Consider the following 18,320-nt stretch of genomic DNA (forward strand, 5'->3'; position numbering starts at 1 on the left):
GCGACATGTACAAACAAATAAATAAAGGCACACAATGCGGCTGTATATTATCGTGTCTGAACACTGTTAATGCTTCCCAGAGCATAAAGCGTTAGTAAAAGCTAAGGTGGTTACTGATTCAATCCCTGGAGATTTAACAGTGCTGCTCACAACATGTGAACCCACACCCATCTCGGCACACCAGTTCACTAGTAGTCTCTGTATCACACCACAGTACGACTGCAAAGTACAATCACTCCTCACAATCTACTACCATCTATTTCAATGATTTCTTTGCAGTCATTGCAATTTGAAACGTAAGGTTGCCATGGCAACCTGACAACAAAAGAGAACAAAAATATTGCTGTGAATCAAAAATAAAATAAAACATAACTCTACAAATACAAACATGTGTCCAAATAGTGTCTTAACTAACTGCCATGTCTACATGTATAATTATCCCCACTATTAATAACGCAGCGTTGCCATAGCAACTACAACATAAACATCCAACTGGATCACAAGATACAAAAAAATCAAATACACACAGATAGCAAAAACTATCTTCCATAGACCTATATAGTGTATAGTAGACAGTCCGTCCTGTTGTCCAGAAACATAAGACCAATCAAAATGTATTCAAAATATAATAAACGTCTGTAGATATTATAACCAAAAACAGACTGTATTACATGGTGCAATCCCAAAAGTGATTACCAAGGGTAAGTATTGCCCATATTTGTGGCCTCTTGCAAAAAATTAAAAACTATAAAACACAATCTTCCATTGACATAATATTAAGCCTTTATTATGTGAATGCCTTTTCCATGGCCAAAAAATTGACATCAACCTAACCAAACTTATAAGAACATAACAATTACAAGTACTAAAGATACTACCAAAGCCACATTCATAGATCTCATGATACTAGTAATTTAAGTGTGCCATTCTGAACTTCAGTATCCACATGAAATACTATAATATAAATTATATGGAGTACAGAAAATAACTTTTCCCATCATATATAACCATAGTGCAAATGTTACCAAAGTACCATTATCAGGTCGGCTGGAACATGTATAGGGGGCATATAGGTCACAATGAACTGTCCACAGTGTATGTGTGTGACAAGTGAAGTCACTTTTACTAAAAGGTTAAAAACAGATTAAAACACACCTCATATACTTTCAATTGAAAACGTAAGTAATAATAGAGAACAGGGAACACCTCATCTAATCATATATAGATATAACTACCAAAATTGAATCTATCTCGAGAGTAGGAAGTAGAGGCGTGTACTCTCTTTCATGTTATTATATCAACATATCATGCAATCATGGACTCTCATTCAATGGATCAATGAACTTTCACGTATCATAGATTATTAAATGGGGGAGAGAGGGGGGAGAAAGAGAGAGGGGGAGGGAGAGAGTGCAAGGGGTAGGACCGCTGTACTGCAAAAAATGGCCTGTGTGAACGGGCTTTAGGACTAGTATATATATATATATATATATATATATATGGTTAGAAGAAAGAAAAACGAGGAGCTGCAGACTCTTTTCCAAAGTGGGTAATTTAATAAGCAGACAAGTGAAAGACACAGTCACAGTGTGCAGGGCTGGATCTGACGCGTTTCCCGCATGCTCACATGCGCTTCATCAGAGATCTAACGGTGTTCACCTGCTGTCAGGTTAAATACTGGTATTAGCCAATAGTGTATAAGTAAGGCCTAATTGGTGTGGTGTGAAGAAATATTGTGTAAAAATGTTAAGTGCAAACTACAAAATACAATGTGTAAAACTTTCAAAGAGATAAGTGTTATTAAACAGTAATGTGATAGGCAATACATCTAAGTTAAAAAAAATTGGCATAATTATATATTTCTGTGATTAGGTTTAAAGGTGGTAAAATATTTCTAAAAGCTAAATGCAAAGATTTGATTATTATATTGTGCATGAGAATAAAAGCACAACGGTGTTCAAAGTCACCGCAGTGATAAGCTGAATAGTAATAGAAAAGTGATAGAAAAAGGGAATATTTTCAAAATTACAATTATACATGCAAAACATGTATCTGAGCACAAAAATAAAAAGGTAGCAACATGTTATTTGAGGAAAAATGAACTTTTTCGCTAATGGCTACTACTAAGCGCTATCCAAGACCAAAAGATTATTATTATATGTTTTAAGTTTACAATAAATATTTATTTGAATGCTGCCTGAGTATGTTGGTTGTTTATTTCAATTTAATTAGGAATTTAACATGGTGGCAGCATTGGTAATCATGATTACTATGGTACTTGGGGAAGTGTAAGATATAGTGTTCCTGCCAACCTGAGTAGCAAAGAAATTAATGCGGGCACCAACTATCCTATAAAAAAGATCTAACTAATTATTGGGTTCCTAGGTGGTAGGGAAATGATGTAAAGAGATGTAAAAAGATGTAAAAAGAAGGTAAGCATTATTGGGGACAATTCTAGTTTGGCGAATATGTAGTGAATACTTGTGAACTGCCTATTGTACCCCAATCCTGGGTGAACCTATTTGTAAGGCACTTGGGGAGCTACCTAGGTTATACATCAAACACCTATTGGGCCTATGATGGTGATAACATCCTATAGGTCCAATATATATATTAGTTGAAATAATTTTTATTGTCATGGATCACATCAAATACAACATAATAAAACAGTGTGCTGGGTTACAATGTCCTAGTATTCTTAAAACAATTAAAGTTTTCAGCACCCTGTTTATATCATTTTCATCAATTTTTCTCCCCCCTTCCCTAACTCCCTCTCCACCCCCTCCCCCCTCTTATCCCATTTCCCTAAACCTAAACTTCATAACTGTATACAAAGAAAAACCTTTAACTTTAAACTTTTCCCGTCGAGCAGTGACAATGTTGTAGATTTCTTTAGAACGCTATATCTATATTTAAGAAAGTTCCTATTCTCTCCAATTTAATTGCCCTAAAAAAGCCTTATTGGTTACTTAGTGTTGATCTGTATGTACCTACATATTTCTGTTTATTTAAAATCCAGTGTATCCACATGTTTTGGAATCTCTCAGATGTCCCCTGTATCCATGCAGCTGATTCTAGCATATTATAAACATCTTCAATTTTGATCATTACCTCACCCCATTCTGGAGCCCCCACTTTCCATTTTCTAGCTATACATATTCTGGTTGCTGTACATATAATATTAACCCATCTATTAGTAATTGAGTTCATTGACTCCTGGGGGATATGTAGTAAGGCCTGTGAGGCTGATAATGTAAAGGAGTCGTCTAGAATCACCTTAAATAGTTGAGAAAGCTTGTCCCATGTAGGTTGTATCTTTGGACACTCCCACCACATGTGAAAATAGGTCCCTATCCCATTACATCCCCGATAACATAATCTACTACCCTGTGTGGTGTAATGTGAGGATTTCAGTGGTGTAAGGTACCATCTATATGAGGTTTTTATTGAGTTTTCGATAAGGTCTGCCCCTATTAAGCTTCTCCTCATTGAGGAGAAAATCTGGCTCCAATCTTCTCTATCATAGGTTATAGCTAAATCTTGTTCCCATTTGTCATAAATTACCAATTTTGCTGAACTATTTGCTTCTTGAATGGCTAAGTATAAGCGTGTAATCATTTTTTTATTTCTACCGGGTGTCATTATCATTTGTTCCAGAGCAGTTTTTGGGCAGGCTGGGATGCTGCCTAGTCTATATGTATTTATAGCATGGGAAATTTGGAGATATAAAAACCAGTGCAATGTATTTGGGTGTATTTTATCTCTTAATTGTGTAAATGTCAACAACTTCCCATTGTCTAGGAAATCAGCTACCCTATAGAGGCCTTTATTTCCCCACTTATCTATTTGTTTTTGAAATTCTTTTGGGAGTAGTGTACTTAGAGGTATTATAATAGTGTGTGGCGAGAGTAATTTCATTGTATGTGTTAGTGACCTCCACATAAGCTTAGAATCTTCTGTAGTTTTTAGTTTAATTATCCTCTGGTCTTTTGGATCTGAGGGTTTCCATAATATATCTCCCGGAGTGCTTAGTCTTCCAATATCTGCTTCAATACCTGGCCATGTCATCCCCTGGCAATCTTTACATAAAAGAGCATTTTGTGCCAGTCTGGCAGCATGATAATAATCTCTAAGATTAGGGACTCCTACACCTCCCAATAGCTTGTGTTGTTTTAAAATATGAGCAGCTATTCTAGCTGTTTTATGTCCTCTTATAAATTTAATAATTTCAGATTGTAGTTCTTCAAGCTCTTTTATTGGGATTTTAATAGGTAAAGCTCTAAATAGATATAACAGTCTTGGTAGGACATTCATTTTAATGGCCGATAATCTGCCATACCAAGAAAAGTTCCCTTTCTTCCATTTCAATATATCTCTTCTTATAGTTTTGTAAATTGGGATGTAGTTTGCTTTATACAATGTTTCTATGGTGTCTGTGATTTGTATGCCTAGATATTTTAGGGAATGATTAACCCATTTAAAATCAAAGTTCGCTTCTATCAACTTTTGTGTGTGTGTTGGTAATGATAGAGGGAGTGCTTCGCATTTATCCGAATTTATTTTGAAACCCGAAACATTGGAAAAATCTTCTAATAATTGGTACAACCTAGGGAGGGAAAGCATTGGTTTTGTAATTGTAAGCAAGATATCGTCTGCAAATAAAGTTAGTGTTTGTTCCCCTTTATTTAATTTAACCCCATGGATATCCTTAGAGTTGCGAATACAAGACGCCAAAGGTTCTATGCACAACGCAAATAAAAGTGGAGACAACGGACATCCCTGACGAGTTCCATTCAATATATTGATAGGTCGAGACTGATATCCCGCTGCCCTAATTGTTGCTACTGGATTTGTGTATATATTTTTGATTGCCCCCCTAAATTTACTACCGAATCCCATATATTCGAGAACTGCCATCATATATTGCCAATCTACTCTGTCAAACGCCTTCTCCGCATCCAGAGAAAGGAGCAGAGAAGGCGTTTCTGTTCCCTTCAGATATTCTATCAGCGTCACTATGCGTCTTACATTATCAGGGGCCTCCCTATCTTTAATAAACCCTACCTGATCAGGATGGATCAATGAAGGTAAGTATTGTTTAAGCCTGTTTGCTAGGATTTTGGTGAGAATCTTGAGATCTTGGTTAATTAAGGAAATTGGCCTATAATTTTGTACTATTTTGGGGTTTTTCCCTGGCTTAGGGATTACTACTATCTTGGCCTGTAAAAGTTCAGAGGGAACCGGCGTGCCTGACATGACATCTTTACAAAATTTATGTAGGTGGGAAGTCAAATTGGTTCTAAATAGCTTGTAGTAATCTCCTGAAAATCCATCGGGACCTGCTGCCTTTCCTATTTTAAGATCTTTAATAGCTGCAGACACCTCAGTAGCAGAGATCTCTGCATCCAGTGCCTCTGCGTCCGCTTTGTCTAATTTTGGCAGATTCGCTAACATTAGTAGTTTATTTCTTAGGGTCTCTATCTGGGGGGATTGACCCACCTTCTTCCCATCATACAGAGATTCATAATATTTGGCAAAACATTCTGTAATTTCTTGCGGATGAGATGTCATAGTACCATCTGGTTTTTGAATTTGTGCTATTGTGAAAGATGTTGTTCTTTCTCTTAGCTTATGGGCCAGATATCTATCTGGCTTGTTTGCATATAGGAAATAGTATGTTTTTAATTTATTAATGGACCTCACTGAATTATCAGATAAAATTTTAGCCAGTTCTTTTCTTTTATTTGTCAATGTGTCTAGTGATAGTTGGGATAGTGTATTTTGATGTGCCTTTTCCAAGAGTTCAATCTCTTGTTGCAAGGTAGCTACCGCAAACCTACTCTGTTTTATATATAAAGCTTTTTCCTTTATAAGTAACCCTCTAATATATGGCTTATGTGCAGCCCATATGATTACTGGGTTGATTGCAGGGTCTACGTTTAATTTCCAGTACTCTTCCAGACTCTTTAATATTTTAGTTTGTATACCTGGTTGCTTTAGTATTGTAGGGTCGTATGTCCAGGATCTTTGTCTTTCTACATTAATAAGACCTTTTAGTTGTATCTGTATTATGGAATGGTCTGACCATACTGAGGCGTGAATGGATGAAGAGATTAGGTTTGGTAATAGAATTTGGCTAATAAATATATAGTCGAGTTTGGTATATGTTTTATGTGCAGGTGAGTAGTATGTGTGGTCATTTGTTTGTCCATATAATGTCGTCCAAGTGTCATATATATTATGATTCTCTAAAGATCCCCTAATGGATTTGGTAATAGAGTTAAGTCTTAATTGTTTATTTGTAAGTTTAGATGTATTAGTATCCCTTAAAATCTTTAAGTTTACATTAAAATCCCCAGCCAATATTATCAAGGTTTGAGACCATTGGGTCAGTAAATGCGAAAGATTATCAAAAAATTTGTGTTGTTGCTCATTAGGTGCATATATGTTGCAGAGTGTGACTTGTTTGTCTTGCACAGTCCCCCTCACTATAAGATATCTGCCTTCCTTATCCCTTATCACCTCTTCTTTTATAAATTGAATGGAATTATGAATAAGTATTGATACTCCTCTTTTCTTTTTATCGGTTGTGGAGTGAAAGTGTTGCGTGTATTGTTTGTCCCAATATTTAGGGATTTGATGGTGTGTAAAATGTGTCTCCTGTAGGAAAATGATTTTAGCCTTCATATTGTTATATTGGGTAAGTGCAGTTTTCCTTTTAATATTGGTATTCAAACCTCTTACATTATGGGAGATTATCTTCCATCTAGAATCCATAATTGAGCATTTTACCTCTCCCCTCCTCATACCTGAACATCAATGCCTCTATTTTCTGACTAACAACTGCTCTCTTAGTGTCCATCCTGTTATGGAGAAACTTTCCTGACCACTGCTCGACGGTACTTGAAACAAAAAAACAACAAAAACATAAAAAACATAGCTCAACATTAAACAACAACAAACTATTAAACAATCTGTAATCCTTCAAGTTATTCTTGTTTGTCTGCAACATCAAATCTATCTAAGTGGGTGTGCAGCTAAATATTACATAGTGTATCTTATATAATAATGAATTGAAAAAGTGGATCTTTTATTCCTAGAGGGAACATATAATAATAACTAATGTCATGGATAGTGTAATTTAGTCATATCTTATCAATCTCCAGTTCTTTATAATTTACTTAATGTTCTTTTTACTGACATAAATAAATATACTTTATGCTCGTGCCATTATTTACTACTAGGAGATTGATATTCAAGTCTTTTACCACAACATGAGCTGTGACAATAACTCCTCCACATGGAGTAAGGCAAAGAAAGATTATACTTGTTAAAGAACATCAGTCAGTTCTCTCAGTCTCTTTAATCCTTCAGGGCCTTTGTTTCCTTTTAGAGACCTTTGTCCAACGTTCACTTTGAGCTGTTCCTCTTAATGGCTGTGTGGGTCTTTTGGTATTGTCTTGAGAGTTATCTGGAATCTCTGGACAATCCAGCTTAAGCAGTTGGCAGAGACCTGGTATGTCTTGTTTCTCCTTGATCGTGATTGTTCTGCCCTCATGGTGTATGTGAAGTGCGAAAGGGAATCCCCATCTGTATAATATCTGATTTTTTCGCAGTAGTTGTGTCAGCGGACGGAGAGCAGAACGCTTCTGCAGTGTTTTGATACAAAGGTCCTGGTAAAATTGTATGACTGAGCCCTGAAATTTAAAGGTTGGATTTTTTCTAGCTGCAGTCATGATTTCTTCTTTTTCTTGGAAGCGTAATAGTTTAATTATGACGTCCCTTGGTGGTTCTGTGTCCTTTGGTTTTGCTCTTAGAGCTCTATGTGCCCTTTCCATTTGGAATTTTCCATCCTCAGCAGAGCTTGTGATAGCCTGGAATAGTTGTAGAAGATAATTGCTTAATTCTGTTGTAACTATAGTTTCAGGGATACCCTTTAGACGTATATTACACCTCCTGCTCCTATTTTCCAGGTCTTCCAGCTTGTCATTAATGTCTGCCAATTCCTGTTGTTGATCAGCCATTTGTTGAGTTATGGTTGTAATGTCTTCTTCCAGTGTTTCTTCTTTTTCTTCCAAGGATTCTAACCTGGATCCCAGTTCCGAAATATCCTGTTTGATTTCAGTGAGACTGTTTGTAACAGTGTTCTGGAGGGTGTCCAGCTTTTCCCACATTTTGTCAAATATTGTGGATATGTCTTGTTTGGAGACAAGGTTCCTTATGTCACTTCTGGTAATGGGTATATTATTACCTGCTGGCGAAGTTGGTTCTAGAACTTCTTCCATTTCTTCCTCAGTTACAACAATTTCTTTATCATGAGCCTTTTCTCCTTTCTGGGGTTTAAAAAATATATTGGCTGCTGCAGGTTTATTTGTAGCATTTAGTTTACTTTGTCTTCTGACTGACATGATATAGCTCATATAATAAAATGGAGGAACACTTGAAATGATCTAGCTGTTGAACAAAGGATAGCAAGACCCCTGTTTATGTCCTGAAGTGGGAGAAAGTCTGCTGCAGCACTAGTGTTTTAATAGCACTTTGGAGTCACATGCAAAGCCGGAGTGGTTTACAGGAGAAAAATAAATTGCGGGGAGTGATTTATATAGGGTGAATGTTCTGTGTCAAAGTTATTTTCCTTCCATCCAAAGTTTCTGAGTAGTTTTGGTGATATGCTGTGTACTATAGATAGGTACAATCTGTGCTATATCACCATACAATGCTATTTCTTTTTATGTGTTATTTTGTGATCCAGCTTTCACATTTTAATGCTTTATTTACTTATGCTTCCTCTGCAGCCCGATTCATTAACATCATGTAGGGTTAAAAGTCTTTATTAAATAGTAGGCATGTTGCTGTTCAAGTCTCTCTGGCTGTTTATAATCACTTTATTAACATGCTGCCTCCCACGTGGCTGATTCCCTGCTATGGCGTCTTAAAATTGTCTTTCTTCCTCAATCACCCTGTAGATTAATTGCTTGCCATATTCCCCTCTGAACTCCTTACCCTGTGATGTGGCAGCTTCCTTGCAGTTTTATCCTCTGTTTTCTCTCCAGCTTATCTGATTCTTAGGAGACCGGCATTTTGGTTCTTGTACTCCTCAGCTTGCAAGACGTCAAAGACTGCATGTTAGCTTTTACACTGAGCAAACTGAGTGGTCATAAAACACAGAGGATTGATGTATAAACACTCCGGTGGTGTTTTAGTGACCCTCTGGGAGCTTATGATAACCTTTTCTCCACTTTTCTTATTCACTGCACCTGGAGCTCACATATCACACGTCCTCCATTATGCCTGCCTTGGCTCCCCCAATATATATATTAAAGGGACACTGTACCCAAATTTTTTCTTTCGTGATTCAGATAGAGCATGACATTTTAAGCAACTTTCTAATTTACTCCTATTATCACATTTTCTTCATTCTCTTGGTATCTTTATTTGAAATGCAAGCATGTAAGTTTAGATGCCGGCCCATTTTTGGTGATCAACCCTGGGTTGTTCTTGCAGATTGGTGGATAAACTTATCCTCCAATAAAAAAGTGCTGTCCAGAGTTCTGAATAAAAAAAAAAGCTTAGATGTCTTCTTTTTAAAATAAAGATAGCAAGAGAACGAAGAAAAATTGATAATAGGAATAAATTAGAAAGTGGCTTAAAATTGCATGCTCTATCTGAATCATGAAAGAAAAAAATTTGGGTTCAGTGTCCCTTTAAAGATTTATATATTTAAAGATAGTTGCTATTAAGGGAGGAACACATAAAGATTGTGCAGTAAGGCTATAAAGAATATGGTAGACTGATAATAATAAAATGATAAAATTATAAGGCTTGTTATGATGAGTAGTGTGACCTAAAATAAACCTATATGCTAAAGAAATTAAGATACAATTTATTTGATTTTTTTTTTGTGTAAAACCGATGAACACTCATTGGTTGATATTTGTTGTATTTATGTGTGCCAGGGGACAATGGAGTTACCTGCAATATTTAGTAGAGGGAGAATGATAGACTCCGTACAGATAATGCTATTCTAGTGACAGTGAATAGGGGACTTGTAGGTTAATCTATGAATAAGTCAAGATCTTGCCTCATATTAATGCCTTTTGGGCTCTTGGTCTGAGTGAAGATCCAAAAGGCTTCTTTCCTCTGCAGTTTGCTAATTCTGTCACCTCCTCTAATGTCCTTGCCTATATGGTCAATACTTATAAATGAAAATAGATGTTTGATGTGTGCGCCGTGGGATCGAAAATGTTTGGCTACCGGTGTTCTGGGAACTTCCTCTTCAAGTGATAGTAGATGTTGTCTGATACGATCCTTAAGGGGACGTGTAGTGAGGCCTACATATTGTAGGAGGCACTGTTGACATGTAATTAAATAGATTACAAATTGGCTAGTGCAATCTATTCTTTGTCTAATTGGGAACGTTTTTCCTGTATTTGAAGATGTAAACTGATCACTCTTTTTAGTATAATTACAACTTTTACAAATGCGTCCACACTTGAAAAAGCCTGAATGTGGAGTTAACCAGTTGGTATTGTGTTGGGGTTTCAAGGTAAAACTTTTTCTAACTTTGTCTCCTACAGTGGGGGCTCTTTTGGCTACACATTTTATTTGCTGTCTAGTTATGTCTTTGAGTTTGTGGTCACTTTGTAGAATGGGTAAGTATTTGTGTATTATTTTACAAATTTCTTCATACTGTCTACTATATTGAGTAGAAAAGACAATTTCTCTAATCGGTGTATTCTGTCTGTCACTAGTACATTTATTTTTCCTGTTAGGGCTAGCAAATAGTGTATGTCTGTCTATTTTACCAACCTCTTTTGCTACTTTTACCAGAGTGGCCTTATTGTATCCTCTCTCCACAAGCCGGGTGGTAATTTGATCAGCTTGATCTTGGTACTGTTGAAAATTAGAGCAATTCCTCCGAGCTCTTATATATTGGCCCTTCGGTATGCCTCTTATGGTATGTTTTACATGGCATGAATCTGCCCTCAAGATTGTATTACGTGCTAATGCCTTCCTGTAGATAGAGGATACAATATTATTGTTGGCATCTATTGTCAGCTGTAAGTCTAAATAGGCAATTGATCTAGGGTGGGCATTATATGTAAAGCTCAGATTAAAGGAGTTAACATTTAGTAGATCAACTAAGTTTTGGGCTTCTCTTTGGTTGACAGGGTTCCAAACGATTATCAGGTCGTCTATGAAACGGCCATACACTACTAAGTTGTCTCTGAGAGGGAAATCATCGGCATAAATGGTGTTAATTTCCAGCCAACCCATGTATAGATTAGCGTAGGCCGGGGCAAACTTAGCCCCCATGGCTGTGCCGCAGTTTTGTAAATAGAAATCCCCCCCAGAGACAAAGTAGTTGTGAGTCAATAAGAATTTAGCTGTAGACACTACAAATCCTATAAAGTTGTCAGAAAAATCAGTGTATCGTCTTAGCATATTACCCAAATCCTCCAGGCCTTTTTGGTGGGGTATGCTCGAGTATAAAGCTGTCACGTCGATAGTAAGCCATTGGAAAGCTGACTGCCAATGTATCTTCTCCAATTGAAGGAGTAAATGGGCACTGTCCCTAATGTAACCTGGAAGGGCCATTACGATAGGCTGGAGTACTGAGTATATATATATATATATATATATATATATATATATATATATATATGCATTTGTGATTGGCTGAGGCTGTCACATGATACAGGAGGAGTGGAAATATACATAATTTTGAAATTTGTCAGATAAAACCCTACTACTCATTTGAAGTTCAGACTAAGTGCTATTGCATTGTCTTTTTTGATGCATTTGCTGATTATGCAAATGTACTGTATTTACTGGTCATATATAGAAAAATAGAGAGAGTAGTATATACCGCTTATTATTGTTAACCCTCTGTGCTTCCCTCAAATGGTAAGATATGTAAAATTCAAAAAGAAAGGAATATAGGGCATATAGTAATCCCCTAAAAAAGAAAGGGAAAGAAAAACAGCACACATAAGGGGTTATATATAATAGTTTTAATTAACTATGAAACATATCAAAATTGGTACTAGCCCACTTATGCCCTGCAGCACTGCATAAAGCAAAAGCATTATAGACAAACAAATATATACATATACACAGGGAGAACCAATCTTAGTTATCTATGACACAGGCCTGTATCACTCTAATGCCGTATATAAACATATAACCATGTCTAAGAGTAACTTGTTATCAAGACCAGCTTAGATTTTGTATATACAAATACATATAAGCATAGTGTGTGTGAAATACATAAATAATTGAGTAGAGAGAAAATAGAACCGCAGTGAATACACACTACAAATCCTACCGCATGTGATATAAAAGCAGAGACAGTCTCGTTCCCAAATAGTGACCGCAGATCAAACTGCACACTAGGTCGTGATTTGCAAACAATGGGAAACTTGCATCTATCAATTGGGATTATACTTTTATACATAGACAGTCTTATTGCCTTAGTGAGGTAACCGCAAACCAAGCAGCACACTGAATCTTGAGCACATTGTTTTACAAGTATTTCACTTATCTTTGAAGCGGGTTTCAGCGTTCATGTAGCGTTTAAACTTCCACTGTGCATAACCTCAGTATGACAAATTGAGTGGGGGAGTGGCCCAACTACCACATCTTTCTTGATTGGCTAAAGACATTCAAGTCCATTCCTAATTAGCCAGCAAACATTCACGCTGAAGTAACAAAGATATCCACATTAGATACAGTGTATCCGATCTTACCACAGATGTACCATGTAAAAAAGATTATACATCCAAACACTCATAGTGTGTAACGAGTCTTACCACAGATGTACCGTTCCTCTTTGACAAATTTCATGCCGCTCACTCTGCTGCAAATCTCCACCAGATCGAGTATAGAGACAGTCTTACAGCTTCAAATGTATAGCTCCACACAGCAACGTCTTTCTGGAAATACATGCACAATGGCAAGCCGTCAAGAATAAAAAGCCGGTCAGTCATGTAACAATAGTTCCTATTTAGGAAAACCTAGGAGATACTTACTCCAAGGTATAAAGACACATAGGTGTCAAACACACAAGTGCCAACGCTCGTTTCACCCCCACAGTATGTGTTACAGGGGCTCGTCAGGGCATGTTAGTCCTCTCTGTACCTCCTCGTTTTATAGCACTTGGCGGTGTTCAATTTAGGTAATTACTACCTCACCTCCTTGCACTTTCTTAAAGGAACATGTCAGTACATACAACATATGCATTGAAATCACTGCCCTTTCTTGTATTAACAAAATAGACTTGAGATATCTAATAATTTATTCACACATTACAACACATAATTCCTAGTGTCCGGTGACTCTATCTCTTGTTTGTTAAATACCTTCACTTTATTTATATGGCACTCACCCCATCAGATAATCTATTGGTGTACCCACCACAACTTAATACATAAAATTGTGCATAATAATGATTTCTTGCATAGTTGCATATTACAGGAAGCTGGCAAACACCAATTTATCATTTAGACCTGCCAACGTAAAAGACCGGGCACGAGCACCCTGGTTATTGTTCTCTGTGGTGTGCATAGCTCAATCCTGCCACCGTAAAATATAGATAACCCCTTCCGATTTACAATTAAAGGTTTGGTTCCTCTTTAATTGTAAATCGGAAGGGGTTATCTATTTTTTACGGTGCTCGTGCCCGGTCTTTTACGTTGGCAAAACAAAGAGGTTAATAAAGGACCAGGTACAGGAGCACCGAGATGATATTTTATACTCCAGGGATACTAATGTTGCTAGACACTTCAATCTGTTGCATAATGGAGAAGTGGAGTCCCTTAGATTTATAGTTATTGATAAGGGGATAACGAATGGTCGTGGAGGTGATAATGATAGAGTTTTGTTTCAAAAAGAGGTAAAATGGATTTATAGGTTAGGGTCAGAATCCATGTAGGTCTAAATGATAAATTGGAGTTTGCCAGCTTCCTGTAATATGTAACTATGCAAGAGATCATTATTATGCACAATTTTATGTATTAAGTTGTGGTGGGTACACCAATAGATTATCCGATGGGGTGAGTGCCATATAAATAAAGTGAAGGTATTTAACAAACAAGAGATAGAAAGTCACTGGACACTAGGAATTATGTGTTGTAATGTGTGAATAAATTATCAGATATCTCAAGTCTATTTTGTTAATACAAGAAAGGGCAGTTATTTCAATGCATATTTTGTATGTACTGACATGTTCCTTTAAGAAAGTGCAAGGAGGTGAGGTAGTAATTACCTAAATTGAACACCGCCAGATGCTATAAAAGGAGGAGGTCCAGAGAGGACTAACATGCCCTGACGAGCCCCTGTAACACATAGTTACTGTGGGGGGGAAATGTGCATTGGCACTTGTGTGTTTGACACCTATGTGTCTTTATACCTTGGAGTAAGTCGACTATCTCCTAGGTTTTCCTAAATGGGAACTATTGTTACATGACTGACCGGCTTTTTATTCTTGACGGCTTGCCATTGTGCCTGTATTTCAAGAAAGATGTTGCTGTGTGGAGCTATACGGTTGAAGCTGTAAGACTGTCTCTATACTCGATCTGGTGGAGATTTGCAGCAGAGTGAGCGGCATGAAATTTGTCAAAGAGGAACGGTACATCTGTGGTAAGACTCGTTACACACTATGAGTGTTTGGATGTATAATCTTTTTTACATAGTACATCTGTGGTAAGATTGGATACACTGTATCTAATGTGGATATCTTTGTTACTTCAGCGTGAATGTTTGCTGGCTAATTAGGAATGGACTTGAATGTCTTTAGCCAATCAAGAAAGATGTGGTAGTTGGGCCACTCCCCCACTCAATTTGTCATACTGAGGTTATGCACAATGGAAGTTTAAACGCTACATGAACGCTGAAACCCACTTCAAAGATAAGTGAAATAATACTTGTAAAACAATGTGCTCAAGATTCAGTGTGCTGCTTGGTTTGCGGTTACCTCACTAAGGCAATAAGACTGTCTATGTATAAAAGTATAATCCCAATTGATAGATGCAAGTTTGCCATTTTTTGCAAATCACGACCTAGTGTGCGGTTTGATCTGCGGTCACTATTTGGGAACGAGACTGTCTCTGATTTTATATCACATGCGGTAGGATTTGTAGTGTGTATTCACTGCGGTTCTATTTTCTCTCTACTCAATTATTTATGTATTTCACACACTATGCTTATATGTGTTTGTATATACAAACTCTAAGCTGGTCTTGATAACAAGTTACTCTTAGACATGGTTATATGTTTATATACGGCATTAGAGTGATACAGGCCTGTGTCATAGATAACAGATTGGTTCCCCCTGTGTATATGTATATATTTGTTTGTCTATAATGCTTTTGCTTTATGCAGTGCTGCAGGGCATAAGTGGGCTAGTACCAATTTTGATATGTTTCATAGTTAATTAAAACTATTATATATAACCCCTTATGTGTGCTGTTTTTCTTTTCCTTTCTTTTTTAGGGGATTACTATATGCCCTATATTCCTTTCTTTTTGAATTTTACATGTATGAACTGGGGGGTGAAATCAATGGCAGGATTGAGCTATCCACACCACAGAGAACCAGGGTATAATAGCTCCATATTACATTACATAGATTTGTTTTTGTAATATATATGATAGTGTGGATGAAGAATGTATTTGGTTGTTCTGTAATCCCAGTGCTACAGCAGCACTATAAAAATAAATGATAAATTATAATAATCCATATTCTTTGTCTTCTCTTCCCCAGCTATGGAATTCAGGCCGTCTCACTCATGTCCCTTTTTACTTTGTCAATGCACAATTCCCACGCTTCAGCCCAGAGAGAAATGCTGTTATTTCAGGAAATGGCAGTAACACAACTTCAACACGGACTCTTTTTACAGAGATGTGATTTACCTGAGAGAAAACGCAATTTCTTAGAACATTAAAAAATCTTTAGACAAGGTGTTAAAGCTTTTTCTTAAACCTTTAAAATAAGACACCATTCAACACTAAAGCAAGAATATACCCTCAAAACAGAAGAATGAGAGAAATTAAATATATTCTTTGTGGTAAGTGCTTAAGTTTAGGGATCTACATAAAGAAATATTTATTACCACCTCAAGATCTAGAAAACTGTGCATAAAAATCTGGATATTCATCTTTACAAAATATGTTACATAAATGGGAACACCAAAAAGACACAAATATTAATGGACTGTACAAGATACAAGCAGCTTTCCTTTTCCTGTGTCCCTTAAAGTACCTGGAACTAATCATTACAACACGCGTATATCTTGATTGCTGCTAAAATAATAAAAAACAGCCTTTTCACTTAGTATTTGTTCAGTCTTTATACAAAATGTGTTAATTTGTTAATTTAATTAATAAAATCTTAGAGCAAAAATATTTAAGTTATACTGTATGTTAAATTGTCAGCATTGAAACACACACCAGACATTTGATAAGGAGAACTTCAATAGTAGTGTTGGTGTATAGGTAAGTACAATCTCTTCACAAGCTTGAAAAGTAATTTAGATTTACATTTTAAATGCCTTTTTATTTAAGACTAGTCCTAAAGCCTGTTCACACGGGCCATTTCTTTTACAAGATATGACAAGTCCACGGATTTCATCCTTTCTTGTGGGATTTAACCTCCTGCTAGCAGGAAGTGGCAAAGAGCACCACAGCAGAGCTGTATATATATAGCTCCTCCCTTCCCCTCCTCCCCCCCCCCCCCCGTCATTCTCTTTGCCTGTGTTAGTGATAGGAAGAGGTAAAGTGAGGTGTTAATTTAGATTCTTCAATCAAGAAGTTTTTTATTTTTAAATGTTACCAGTGAGTACTAATTTTCTCAGGGAGAAATCGTCAGTCTGGAGCTTCCCAAGAGGAATGGAGACATTATATTTTTCTGCCCTGATGTTGATGATCTTAGCAAACGTTATCTAAGATCCATACTGGTTCCCACAGAGCTTCTGAAGGTAGTGTAAGAAAAATCTTCAGTGTGGAGAACGGTGTCATGCTACAAGCAGCATTGATGTATGTTCAGTCCTTTGCTTCTAGGGAGACTTGATACATCAGAATAGGCTGACATTATTCCCTACCTGGGAAGCGGTAATCAGTAGGCACTATATGTATAATGGTGGAACTTGAATTCCGCTTTTTATATTGATGCTATATATTTTTTTATATGTAGATTCAATATGGGCTAGACGCTGGGAGATGCGGTTGTTGTCTAAGGATTGTCCTGTTATTTAGTTATAATTGGCCTGAGAAAAGAATGGCTGTTATTTTCATAGTCATGCTCTTTATTGTACACATTTGTTAGAGGGACACATGGCTTATTCACTGTCCTTGGGATCGACATTCTATTTTTTTTATAGTGCAGGGGCCTAGATTGTTTAAAATGTTATTATATCTGATAAGGGTGATATAAAGTGTTACATAGCATATCCTAACAAGCGGTGCAATATTATTTAGCTAAATTTGACATATTAGGACATTTTTTATTGCTGCAAATATGTTTTTTTGAGATACAGAAAAATTGTTGCGCTTTTATTATTTAAAGGCGCAGTACACTTTTTAGGTAAACGTTTTTTTTTAGTATGTTTTTTTTACTTCAGAGGTTAATAAATAAGGTTAAGAATGACTATTATTGCTATTTCTAGTCTGTTTAACATGTCTGAACTTGAGGAAACTACTTGTTCTATGTGTTTAGATGCCACTGTGGAACCCCCTCTTACTTTTTGTCCCTCATGTACTAAAAGAGCCTTACAATGTAAAGAGCAGTTTTTATTTAAAGAAAGTGTGTCTAAGGATGATTCTCAGTCTGAGGAGAATCAGGGTATGCCGCCAAATTCTCCCCAAGCGTCACAACCTTTAACGCCCACCCAAGCGACGCCAGGTTCTTCAACCGCGTCTAATTCATTTACCCTGCAGGATATGGCTGCAGTTATGTCAACTACCCTTACAGAGGTATTATCTAAGTTGCCAGTGTTACAGGGCAAACGCAGTAGGACAGAAGTCAATGTGAATACTGAGTCCTCTGATGCTTTGTTGGCTAATTCCGATGTACCCTCACAGGGATCTGATTTGGGGGTCAGGGAACTTCTGTCTGAGGGGGAACTTTCCAATTTGGGAAGTGTGTTGCCTCAGACAGATTCGGACGTCATGTCCTTTAGATTTAAACTTGAACACCTCCGCCTGTTACTTCGGGAGGTTTCAGCGACTCTGGATGACTGTGACTCTTGTAGTACCACCAGAGAAATTGTGTAAAATGGACAAATACTTAGCTTTACCTGCTTACACTGATGTTTTTCAGGTTCC

General features: G+C 36.8%; 1 protein-coding gene across 2 annotated transcripts in view; it reads left to right on the forward strand.

Moving 5' to 3' along the window:
- The window catches only part of AAAS (aladin WD repeat nucleoporin), a 75,926-nt gene extending 59,523 nt beyond the window's left edge, over positions 1-16,403 (forward strand). For both annotated transcript variants that reach the window (XM_053708309.1, XM_053708308.1), the window contains exon 17: positions 15,763-16,403. In XM_053708309.1, the coding sequence (XP_053564284.1) occupies positions 15,763-15,906 (144 nt within the window). In that variant the 3' untranslated portion in view covers positions 15,907-16,403. The remainder of the gene's footprint in view (positions 1-15,762) is intronic.
- The last annotated feature ends 1,917 nt before the right edge of the window (positions 16,404-18,320 follow it).

The sequence above is a fragment of the Bombina bombina genome, chromosome 3, assembly GCF_027579735.1.
Source record: "Bombina bombina isolate aBomBom1 chromosome 3, aBomBom1.pri, whole genome shotgun sequence".
Classification (NCBI taxonomy): Eukaryota; Metazoa; Chordata; class Amphibia; order Anura; family Bombinatoridae; genus Bombina; species Bombina bombina.